The sequence below is a fragment of the Camelus bactrianus genome, chromosome 11 (assembly GCF_048773025.1).
Source record: "Camelus bactrianus isolate YW-2024 breed Bactrian camel chromosome 11, ASM4877302v1, whole genome shotgun sequence".
Classification (NCBI taxonomy): Eukaryota; Metazoa; Chordata; class Mammalia; order Artiodactyla; family Camelidae; genus Camelus; species Camelus bactrianus.
The window spans coordinates 10820168-10832590 of NC_133549.1; the positions used below are offsets into that span (position 1 = coordinate 10820168).

At 47.2% G+C, this 12423-nt stretch overlaps 1 protein-coding gene across 2 annotated transcripts in view; it reads left to right on the forward strand.

The window, feature by feature from the left end:
- The window catches only part of ABCB10 (ATP binding cassette subfamily B member 10), a 33933-nt gene that overhangs the window by 2844 nt on the left and 18666 nt on the right, over nucleotides 1-12423 (forward strand). For both annotated transcript variants that reach the window (XR_012509915.1, XM_010962842.3), the window contains exons 2-6: nucleotides 5406-5606; nucleotides 6456-6658; nucleotides 9947-10081; nucleotides 10824-10970; nucleotides 11946-12081. Coding sequence is in view for 1 of the 2 variants with exons in the window: in XM_010962842.3 (XP_010961144.3) it covers nucleotides 5406-5606; nucleotides 6456-6658; nucleotides 9947-10081; nucleotides 10824-10970; nucleotides 11946-12081 (822 nt within the window). In the remaining variant the exon portion in view is untranslated. The remainder of the gene's footprint in view (nucleotides 1-5405; nucleotides 5607-6455; nucleotides 6659-9946; nucleotides 10082-10823; nucleotides 10971-11945; nucleotides 12082-12423) is intronic.

A 12423-nucleotide genomic window follows, 5' to 3' on the forward strand; every position in this document is an offset into this window, starting at 1 on the left:
TTCTCTTCTAAAGGAACTGCAGTCCTCGAAGCCCCCCCCCCCTCCCGCCTTCCCTGTCTCATTTTGTGTAGTTTGCAGATATCTTCCTCCAGCTCTGGCCTGCAGAGTTGCTCTCCAGCCTTTTTTTTTTTTTACTGATAATTCTTCATCTTATCACCTTAGTCACAGAGTCTTAAAAGATGGAGGAGCTCACTGAGGAGCCCCCTGTGGCCTGAAGGGATAAGAAGTAATTGGTGAGAGCCATCTTGCTGCGCCTGGCAGATGGAAGGGGCTGCTGAGGACCCCAAGCACCCCAGTAAGTCAGAGGCAGGGAGCCCTGTGCACGAAGTTGGGTCTCAGGCGTGAGTTCTTTGTGTGGTGGCCTCGGTGCAGAGGAGCTTGCTTTGTGCACTTGACCAGGGGCCCCCCCAGGCGGGCTCCTGGTCAGATGCGGAAGGTGCACATCCTCCCCGCTGTGTTCAGTTAGGGCCTCAGTGGAGGACTTGGGAGGGCGCCTTTCACTTAAGGACTGATAAGGGCTTATGTGGTTTGAGATTAGGATTGTTCTCAGAACCTGATGCCCGCCAGGAGCCTTTGCTGAGTTTGTAGTTACATTTTATGAAGATAGACCGTGAAGTGACCCAACCGAGTAGCGAGATAAAACCAGTGGAGGCGGGAAGCAAGGAGAGGGCTTAGAATGGCTGCTTTTTGAAGCCCAAGTCAGGACAGAGCCTCTGACAAGAAAAGGACTGGTGGGACAGTGAGGCTGAACCTTCGCGACTGTTCCAGAAAGCCAGGGATGTTGTGTGCTATGGAGATACCATATTGCAGAGAAAACGTTAATGTTCTGTAGCTGTGCTGTGAAATATGCTAGTCAGAGTTAACTGAAGTGTAAAATATATACCAGAATTTGAAAGGATTTAGTATGAAAAAAAAGTTAAACTGTTACTATTTTTTTAATGTTCATTACATGTTAATTAACATTTTGGATATCTTGGGTCAAATAAAATATGTTACTGAAATCAATTTACCTGTTTCTTTTTGTTCTTTTTAATGTGGCAACTGGAAAATTTTAAGTTCCATGGGTGGCTCCCATGGTGTGTCTGCTGGACAGCGAGCACTGAGTCAAAGGCAGGCCTCGCTGTTGACAATATGGCACAGGTCAGACTCTGTAGCACACGCAGACATTCTGGCCTTGCTCAGATCTTTGTTCTACAGATGACTCCACAAACCTGGAAAGTTTCCTAAGCTCTCCACTTCCTGCTCATCTGTCAGCCCCTCTTCACTTCCTGCCCCATCCAGCTTAGATGCCGGGTTCCTTCACCTTGGCCGCTGACCTGCATGTACCCTCTACCTCGTTGTCCCCTGTAGACACCTGAAAACTCAGCATGTCTAAAATACAGAGTTACCTTCCTCTCCAAAGCTGCCTTTCCTCCTCCATCCCTTCTCTCAGAGAGTGGAACTGCTGTATGGACCCCGTGGCTAAAACCAAACACAGATCATTTTTGACTCCTTGCAGCAGAAACACAGATAATAACTGATACTTACTGTTCACTAGACACTGGACACTGTGCCAGACACTTTACGTATGCATATTTCATGTACACCTCAAACATTTCCATGAGGGAGGTGTTATTTTTATTTCCATTTTACAGATGAAGAAACTGAGATAGAGAGGTTGAGTGACTCATTCAAGTTCAAACAGCTAGATGGCAGAGCTAGTGTACTGATCCTGTCAGTCCCAACTTCAGAACTGAGCTTTCCAACATGCTCCCCAAATCCAAAAGTCATCAGGTCCTATAGTCTAGTTCTCCAAAATATCTGCAATCCTCGTCACCCTCCTTATCCTCTCTGCCCTACCCTGGTTCACCTGGGGGCCCCTCTCACCTGGAAGCTATGGCCACTGGCCTCCAGTGCTTTCTTTTCACTCTGCAGCCAGAGAGGATCATTTAAAAAGCAAATCTGACTGGCTTCCCAGCCTGAAGCTCTTTTAAGCCCGCCTTGCGCAGGCAGCAGCCCCTGTTCTACTTTAGCACCTAGGACCTGGAACTTCTCCACTTCCTTTCTCAGTCCTTCTTCCTCTGCACCTCTGGTGCCTGCTCCAGCTTTATCCTGTAGCCTTTCTCCTCCTTGCCCTGTCCTGACCCCCAGGCTGGCCGGTGCTGTTTCCTCTGCCTGGAATGTGGGAAGACGAGGAAAACAGTCTTTGTCTTGGAACATGGTTCTTCATTATTTGAATTGGGTGACCTTGGCCAAGCTCCCTCACCTCTCTGTGCTTGAGTTTTCTCTCTGAAAAGAATGAGGACCATCAGAGCGTTGTTGGAAGAGACAGTGCATGTCCAGTGCCTCAGACAGTGGTGAGTGCAGCATCTGTAGTCCTTGAATGGCAGTTGGGATAGCGGTACCTGCCTCCTGTAGTCATCAAATGAATCATTGAAAGGTCTGTCCCATGTCCAGCTGGTGGTAGCCACGCGTTATTGCCTCTTCCACCCACCCAAACCTGCCCTTCCGGGAGCTGTGTACATTTTAGATTTTCTTTCCTCTTTCTTTTGAAGGAGATTCCTTTCGTTCTTTGAATGCCAGGATTCAATAGAATGAAGGTAACAGAAGGATACTTAAAGGTATGTCAGGAGACAGATAACAGTTGCAGGGGGCCCATCCAGCAAGGACGGGGGCCAGCGAGATGCTTAAGTACAGAGAAGAGGTGGAGGAGAATTTCAGAAGGACTGTGGTATCCTTGGCTTGTTGGGTTTAGGGAGGAATCTGAAATGATAGTTGTGGGGCAAGGCTAAAGTATTATTAATGTCAAAGACAGTGCTGTGCAGTAAAACCTTAATGAACACAAACCCAGGTAACCAAAGACTGAAAAACATTTTTTTTTTACTTTTGTATTCATTGAACTTGTAGAAGAAAGGCAAATGGCAATAAAACAAGCCGTTAATCACTTTTTTAATTATAAGGAAAAAGAGGGGATCCTAAAACGAATTTGGATTCAGCTAAATTCTTTCCACTTTGTAATCATTATCATTACTGTGTAAGAACCAGCACGTATTCACGATATGCAGGTTCTTATTTTAGAAACATAACTTTGAATTCGAAGACTAGAGGAGGGAGAGAGAGGTCTTTATAGTACTTCACATACATTACACTTCTGGAAGTATTCGCCGAAGGGAGAGAACAGACTAGAGAAACTAGCTACGGATGAAAGGTGAAACAGACACTTCTGGGCTGAGCCCTGGCTCCCCAGGTCGCTGGTTTGCGAGCGAGCGAGTTCATGCTTCGGTCCCTCTTGGCACTGTCGTCAGGAACACGGCGTTTTGAAACAAGACCCCGGGTCTTACATTGAAATGAAATGGCCCTTGGCCAGGTTCACGTTATTCAGTGAAATTATGATTGTGGGACTTTAAGCCAGGCACATGGACTTTCTGGCACTGTGCGGAGGAGTCATTTCCACGTGGAGTTCCTGAGCTGCCAGATCTTAGGTTTCTATTTAGGCTGTCATCGAACTTTGATCTAACACACTTCTATGCCTCTTCTGCCAACGCTCAGTTTATTTGTTCATTCATCCAACAACTATTTATTGACCTTTTATTGTGTGCGTGTCCCTGTAGGTAGTGGGGATACAACAGTGAACAAAACAAAAATTTTTTATCCTGATGGAGTGATACAGTAAACAAGTGAAACACTTGGAATGCCAGGAGGTGGGAGGTGCTGGGAGACAAATGGGAAGGGAGGGAGACGGGCACTGCTGGGAATCTGTATTTCAAATCAGGTTGTCTGAGCAGGCCTCAAGAAGGGGGTGTTAGAGGACCCCAGGGAGGGGAGGGAGGGGTTGGGTGAAACATTCCCTGACAGGCTCCCGTTTCTCCTACGGCTCTGTTTGTCAACCAGTTGGCACTGAGTTTGCTGTGTACTTTTATTAAGGTTATGTAGAAGTAAAGACTTTAATTGGAGGCTTGGCGTTAGGCAGGACACAGATAGAGAAGCAACTGCTGTTTGCCGGATGTTGGGAGCTCCCATCTCTTGGGCTCAGTCCATGCTGTGTCCACCTGGGAGCCTTGCCACTGACTCCAGTGATGGCGCTAGCTGGGTTCCTAACAGGACCAAACTCAAAAGGTACTCATTGGATGCAGCATGCCCCCAGCCATCCAGTGCCACGCTTCAGAAGGAACCTCTGTTACCTGTTTCTTTTTACCCTCCTGGAGGTATTCTGTGCATAGATGAACTTGAAAACCAACAAGCAAAAAAGCCCCCAAATGTTAACATTTGTGTTCTGGGCTTTTTTCACAAACAGTGTATCTTGGTGGATTGTTTCATATGCATTGCTCTACAGTCACCTCATTCTTTTTAGTGACTGCATAATATTTATAAAATAAGTGCTCCATAATTGATTTAATTTGTTCTCTATTGATGAATGTTTAGGAATGTTGAATCTTTTGCTGGTATAAGCAATGCGGTAATGAACATCCTTGAATGCATGACTTTTACGTACATGTATGTAGTGTATCTGTAAGTTAAAATCTTAGAGAACTGGTGGATGAAAGGGAGTGTGCATATACATTCTGACTGATAAGATCACACTCTCTGCACTGTAGATGTACAGCTTGCACACCCACTAACAGTGTAAATGTTTCTTGTACCACAGCTTTACCAACACGGTGTGATCAAACTCTCTGATCTTTGCCAGTCCAGTAGATACAAAGACAAATCTTTGTCGTATAAATTTGCATTCCTTTATTATGAATGCAGTTATCTGGGATACATGTTTTTTCCTAATTGGGTTTTCTCACTGTTTTCTTTCCTGGTAAGACTCTGTCCCCTCTGTCTGTTTTTTAGATGTGTGAACAGTTGTGTTCTCGTCTGTTTTTATATCATGCTGATATTCTGGTGCTTTGTTCTCCAGAGTCATAATAGTAAGAAGGAACACATCACATGTGTAATGGATGCCCATAACTATTTTCCAAAGGCTATTTAAAGTGCTTTGAAGTTTTAGATATAATTGAGAGCTTTACTTGCATAGTTTGATCTTCAAGATAAGATACAGTTAGATGCCAAGGAATAACAACATACAGCATGAATGTAAGAAAAATATCGTCTGAGTTGAACCCCCAGATCAAGAGGCAGGGAGGGAGGCCAGAGCGGGATTTTGTGGCTAGTGCTCAGTTACTCCCGCCAGAGAAGAGCTGAGCGGACCAGGGCAAAGCAGAAGGTGTCTTGCTGGGGTACTTGGGTGTGGCCAGCCCCCCCGCAGTCGTCCCACATGGTCTGGCCCTAAGGAGGCCCTAAGGGTCCAGGAGCTAAAGGGAGGAAACCCCCAGCTCTGAGCGCACCACATGCTCTGCAAAGTTCATTGGGAAAAGAGGCGTGATGAACTCCGCCCCTTGATCGGAGCACCGCTGAACCTGAGAGTTGCTTGTGTTTTCCAGCTGCGGTTGGGTTTCTGGCGGTGTCCAGTGTCATCACCATGTCCGCTCCCTTCTTCCTGGGGAAGGTCATCGACGTCATTTACACAAACCCCACTGTGGACTACAGCTATAACCTGACCCACCTCTGCCTTGTGCTCAGTGGCGTGTTCCTGTGCGGGGCTGCTGCAAACGCTGTTCGTGTCTACCTCATGCAGACTTCAGGTAAAATGTCCCTCCTTGGGCGGCGCGTCATCTCAGAAGCCTTGGAGGGGGATCTCGTGGGTTAGTGGCTCTCTGGCTCATGTGCTCCTGCCCCAAGCCTTTCCTCCGTTCCTAGCGCCACCTGGGCCCGAGCGCAGGGTCTGGCCCGGTGCCGGGGCCGTGCGTTGCGTTACAGCGGCCGCTCTCATCTCAGCTCTTTCACGTGAGCCGGAGTCGAGCCCCGAGGGAAACAGCCTGTGTGTCTTCGGGGAGGTTAGAGTTCTGGGCCTTCTTGAAGCTTCTGCAGAGGCCACTCACCTGCCCCATGCTGTGTCTCCCCTTCAGGAGGAGCTGGGATGGTAGTTTGCACTGTGCTTCTGTGAGGCCTGCTTGTTAATAAGCATTGACCACATGTGACGACAGAGCCGGCGATACCCAACTCTGAGGTCGGTTGCTGGCCATTTAGCTGATAAAATACTCCAGATAATTAACCAGTTCTTGCCATTTGAACATGCAATCCAGGAAAGGAACAAAATCAATCCAAGGAGGAACAAAATTAGCTCTTGAGAAGTTAATATAGGAAAACTTTTTGTAAATGATCCTTAAAAAAGTATCTCTTGATCATACTATATCCGTCACTGTATCTTCTCCGCAGTCTGTAGTTACTACAGAAGATGAGTGCTTGTTACCAGTGAGAGCCGGGGCTCGGGTGCACGCGGGCCCACCAGACCCATGCCCCTCCGCCACCCTTCAGGCAGGGGCGCCAGTCATGCCGCAGAGGCTGCAGCTCTGAGGACGTGATGCCATCAGGCCAGGCGCAGTGTGTGAGGTGGCTGTGCCCACACTGATGCTTTCCTGTTTGCCTTGCAGGTCAGCGCATTGTGAATAGGTTGAGAGCGTCTCTCTTTTCCTCTGTTCTGAGGCAGGAGGTTGCTTTCTTTGACAAGACTCGCACGGGGGAACTGATTAACCGCCTCTCCTCAGACACTGCACTCCTGGGGCGCTCGGTGACTGAAAACCTCTCAGATGGGCTCAGGGCTGGAGCCCAGGCTTCTGTTGGCATTGGCATGATGGTATGTCGGCCCGGCTTCCGTTGGTACCTTCTGGTCGGGGCGTGGCCTGCACCGGCCCTCTCAGGCCTGAGATGAGCTCAGGTGAGCTGTTCTGATGACTCTATAAGCCACTTGGCCAAGAGGGCTGTCACCGAGGCTGCGGGACGAGGCTGCGGGACGAGGCTGCGGGACGTGGCGCTCGCCTCTTCCTTGGTGGCCTCCTGCACCTTCATTTCTCCAGAATGATTTGTTATCTGGAGAATGGACTGTTGCATTTAAAAGAGATTACCTTATTGCCTGAGTTTTCTGAGAACGTGTGCCTGAAGGCAGGAAAGAGCAACAGGAAGGAGGCCTCCAGGTGCCGAGCTGTGGGTTAGAGAGAAGCCTGTCCGTCACACCCCCTCTGGAGGCAGGGGGCTGCCGCTGCGCTCTTGACGAGCCCAAGGGCTGATTTCCTCTCCTCCTCTCGGAAGGAGGAGCCCCTCCTGCACACACAGGTCGATCTGCACCCCTTTGAGGTGAGCCCTCTCACCCCATGGCCTGTGCTCCTTCCTTCCCTGCCTGGGGGCCTGGGCAGTCACATCTGCGTGCCTCATGTCTTCCAACCAGGCTTCTCTTCAGCCCTGCGCTGCTGGCCAGTAGAAGTGTAATGCAGGCCACATAGGCAGATTTAAATTTTCTAGCAGGAAAAAGAAAGGTGAGATTAATCTTAATAATATATTTTACTTAACTCAATATGAAAAAATATTATCAGTTTTACATGTATTTAATATAAAATTATTTTTCATATAGAGATTTTAAAATACAGTGTGCATTTTATACTTATGGAGCATCTAAATCTGGATGCTAAATTTTCATTGGAAATATTTGATGTATATGTAGATTTCATAAAATTTGTGGTTAAAAAAATGTATTGACATACCAGATTTTCCAGACATATTTAAAACTTCACCAATAACTGAAAAGAAATGAGGTATCAGTTTTTAAATTTATATTTTAATTAATTAAAAACTAAATAAAATTAAAAATTTAGTTTCCTGGTCACACTAGCCACTTTTCAAGTGCCCAGCAGCCATGTGAGGCTGTCACCGTGGATGGTGCAGTTCTAGACCCCTAGACGGAGGACTGTAACTCATCTGTTCTCACTGGTGGGAAAGCTTAGATGCTTGTCCTGTGTCCTGCATAGCATTCGGTCAAGAGCAGAAGGATGTGCCAGAGTAAGCCTGTGAGATTGGACTTAGGGAATGGAAGACAGCTTTGAAATCTCACGTATTCCCAGCCAAGAGAGAAGCAGAGCTCTGGGAGAAGACCCCTTCTGCACTACAGCACCACTTCCAGATACTAATAGTCTGGGCTCAGGAGGAGCTGGGAACCTCCTTTCATAACAGCAGGTCACCTCGGGCTGTGTAACAAAGGGCCACAGCCAGGGGCTCAAATAACAGACGTTTACTTCCCAAGGTCTGGAGTGTAGAAATCCAAGACCAAGATGCCGACGCAGGTTCATGCTGAGGCCTCTTTCTTTGGCTTGTGTGCAGCCGCCGTCTCGCCAGGTGCTCACAGGGCCTTTCCTCCGTGCTCACGTGGAGAGAACTAGTTCTCTGGTGTCTCTTCTAACAAGGACACTAATGCTGTCTGATCAGGGCCCCACCCCTGTAACCTCATTTTAGCTTAATTACTTCCTCAGAGGCTCCATTTCCAAATCCAGCTACACGGGGGTTAAGGCTTCAGCACATGAATTCCGGAGGGACACAAGCAATCAGCTCACAACAAGGTCTCATGTCGGGGCGTCACCTGGGGCCCTGGTCTTCAGCTCTGGAGGGACAGACGTGTTCTTTGTTTCTCACAAGCTCCTTGGACCTGTATTATGGTAACCCCACTCCCAAGAACCCAGTGTTTATACCGTATTGCCAGTTTAGTGATTTGCATTATGGGATCTTCCTCCCCACCTTAAGATGTGTGTTCCTCATGTTCCAGCCCTCCTTTCTGGTGACAGGACCCTGCATTATTCTTCAGGTTCTCTCTAAGCATGGAACCGGAGCACCGGGAGGCGGGTGGTTCTGAGACCATCTGCCAGGGCCTGGGGAACATCAGTGGATGTTCCTGACCCACCGCAGAGGACACCCGTGCGGGGGTTTGCTTGAGCTGTGTTGTGTTCAGGCCTGCCTGACGGCCTCAGTGCCCCTGCGCGTGTCCTGCCCACCATCACCCTTTGCCTGCTGGGCCGCGTGGCTTGTCTGCTTAGGTGGATCCTTCCATAAATTGAAGGTGCCACGCTCGTTGCTGCCTCAGGGGGTCTGTACGCTTGCTCTTGCAAGACCATGTTACACTCAGGTGATTCTCTTTCTCTCTTTCCACTGTCTAACTCCCACCTCTCCTCTCCCCTTGGATGAAACCCCGTGAGGTTCAGCTTTCTCCCAGGTGCCTACAATAGTGTTTGCTGCATGTAGGCATTCAGTAACAAGTTGCTGAATGAGTGAGTAAATAAATGATTGCCTCATCCATCCATTACTGTGCATTTCAGTCTGCAGCTTTTTCTCAGCTTTTAGGAGAGCCTGGTACTGATTATACTGTTTTAATAATTTATTGAAGAGATGCTAGTACCATTTAAAACACAACCACCCGATTTCAGGGCTGACGATGGGAAAAGCCCACTGTGTTACTTCCTCTTTGAGCAACTCCAGTTGTCAGCAAGCTGCTCGTGCTGAGTCCAGATCTGTCCAGCTGAGATTTCAGTCCTCTGAGGCGTGGAAATGGCTCCAACCCTTCTTCCACTTGTTTGTTACACCCCCTACCAAGTTCTCTTTCAAGTCTTTGTCATGGGATGTGTAGGGTATTTTGGTCTCACTGCCTTCTTAGTCATTTCAGTCGAGACACATTGTTCAGTGCCCATGATCCAGACTTGAATACAGAATTCCTGGTGTTTTCTGGCCAGTGTGGAGCTGAAGAGGCCTCCTTCCTTTGCTCCCTTCCTGCCTCTTGCTTCTCTGTTGTTGAACAACACGCTTTAATTCCCAAGCAGTGGCACAGCACTGCCCCAGTATGGTCCGATATTGGAGGGTAAGATAGCCCCACCCTCTCTTCAGCAGCGCCCTGTCATGTTACTCCTGTGTGGCACGCCGAGTATTCCCGGCGTTTCACACGAAGATTGAAGACGTCCGAAAAGTTCCACCAAAATAGGATGTATGATTTTGAGACAGCTCCTTAATTTCAGCTTGCCTATTAATTTAAACACACACACACTTACAGTAGGCGATGAGAATGTCTTGCTACACTGTGTAACAAAATACCTGTGGCTTTTGTTTTTGACAGTGTTTTGTCTCACCTAATCTGGCCACTTTCGTTTTGAGTGTGGTGCCTCCAATATCCATCCTTGCTGTGATTTATGGGCGGTATCTACGCAAGCTGACCAAAGTGACTCAGGACTCCCTGGCACAAGCCACTCAGGTAGAGGCCCCTCTCCGGCGTGGTGTCCGCTAGAGTGAACTCGGAGCCAAGGTCCTGGCGGGCAGACTCTAAGGAGTGTGCTCGAGCTTTTCAAAAAAAGTACTTAATTTTCCTTACCTTGGCCCCCCCCCCCCCCGATCCCAGAAACGTAAAATACTGTGCCTTCTAGGCTAGGTTACTACCTGTACCTCAGCGTGGATCCCACTTGACCGCACCCTGTGGACTTCTTACCACCACTGTTTCTTGTAGGATGAAACAGCTAATCGCACCCGGAAAATCGTTTCTGGATGATACTCTGTCCTTCATTAACTAATGAAGGTAGTTTTGTGGTGCTACCCAATACGTGTATTTTTTAAATTAAAAATAATGTATTTTCATGCTACAAAAGCCATGCATGTTTATTAAACTAGAAATTTGGGAATAAATGAGAAAAAATAACATGCAGAATCCTTCTTTGACTTCTATCCTTTTTTATCTTTCTCACCACATAAAAATATATTTCTGAATCTACCTTCCCTCCCATTTATCTTTCTGTCTACCTATATATGATGTGTGCATATAAATATTTTTTCCAAAAATAGGATTGTTCATATACTCTGCTTTGTAATCTGTTTTGACTTAGTCATGTATCATGAGCAGCTTTCTATTGATAGCATCTTAAAGATGAGACATTTGAATTTTGCCTCCAGAAATCATGACATGTGACCTTCCTCCCCCTGAAATGTATGTATTATTCTCCTAGCTAGCTGAGGAACGTATCGGAAATATAAGGACTGTTCGAGCTTTTGGGAAAGAAATCACTGAAATAGAGAAATACACCAGCAACGTGGACCACGTGATGCAGTTAGCAAGGAAAGAGGCGTTTGCTCGCGCCGGCTTCTTCGGGGCAGTAAGTCGATCGCCTTGGAAAGAGCGAGTCTGGTAGATGTTATGATCCGGACTCTTGCCATGCATAGAGAATCCTTCTACCTCAAGACTGAGAATTACCTTCCTTAAAATATTTTTGTTAAGGAGGAGGAAAATAAGTACATGCAGTTAGAGAGAAGGCAGGGGGTGGGTGGTGAGACCAGAACAGTGTGGGATCAGGCAGTGACTTCAGCGCGTGGTCCGGACCAGCCACGTCAGCTTCGCCGGGGAACTGGTCGGATGTGCACGGTCTCAGCTCTACTCCGGACCTGCGGAATTGGAAACTCTAGGGGTGGGGCAAGCAGTCTGTGTTTTAGCTCCAGCGCATTCTGATGCAGGCAGTTTGAGACCCACTGAGAATTAACCGAAATAACATCAGTGTATTTCAAGAGAGAACTATCAAAAAATTGATCACATTGATCACAGTGAACTCAAGTAGGACACTGAACTAGAAAATCACCGTGTTGGCAACTTCATATGTTCACACTGGAGAGAGCTTTAGAGGTGATTCAATGATGGCCGTGACTTAACAGATAAGGAAGCCCAGAGGAGGCAGCGCTTCCCAGAGACCACATATCTAACGAGAGTCAGGACAGGTCAATGTGACTCAGGGCTCCAGTGTCTCAGGGCACTCTGCCCAGCCCACCACAGTAGAAGGTATTTATTTCCTCCAGTGAGGGAAGGAATCTTAAATTTCATTTTTTTCATTTACAAATTGAGTAGGTTGAGTAAAATCGGAATCTGATGGGTGACTTAGCTTCTAGATTTTCATGTTAAGACTATTTCCTTTAATACTGTGGTATTTCAAAAATATTTTAAAATTCAGATTAAAACTTAATATTTTAGAAAAACCTTGCTTGATGGTTAAATGCAAAAAGAGACTCACAGACCACGTGATTGCTTTTTATGTTGGGGTCTTCGGTTCTCATCTGACTCCTGTGTTTTCTTCCCCCGACAGACTGGACTCTCCGGGAACCTGATCGTGCTTTCTGTCCTGTACAAAGGAGGCCTGCTGATGGGCAGTGCCCACATGACCGTGGGTGAACTCTCTTCCTTCCTAATGTATGCTTTCTGGGTTGGATTAAGCGTTGGAGGTATGTAATTTAAATCGGCTTGGGGAATTACACATGAAAAATCAGGTTATAGTTTTCTGAAATAAAAACATAACTTTCCCATTACTCCACTTCACATCAATTAACTCCAACTGCAAAAGCATTTCCTAGAATGTTATTTCAACCTGACTTTGAAAGAAAGAATAAAGATAAATAAAGGGGTATGGTCCTCCCTGGGTTGGGAAGTTTGGAGCTCACAGTCACACTGGTGCTGTTGTCCAGCCTGCTTGTTAAGGCAGCGTGCTCCCTTTCATCACAGAATGAACGGTGGGAGGGGGAAGGACGGTGCTGAAAAGGTGTGTGCGGGACACCCACAGTCCTGCG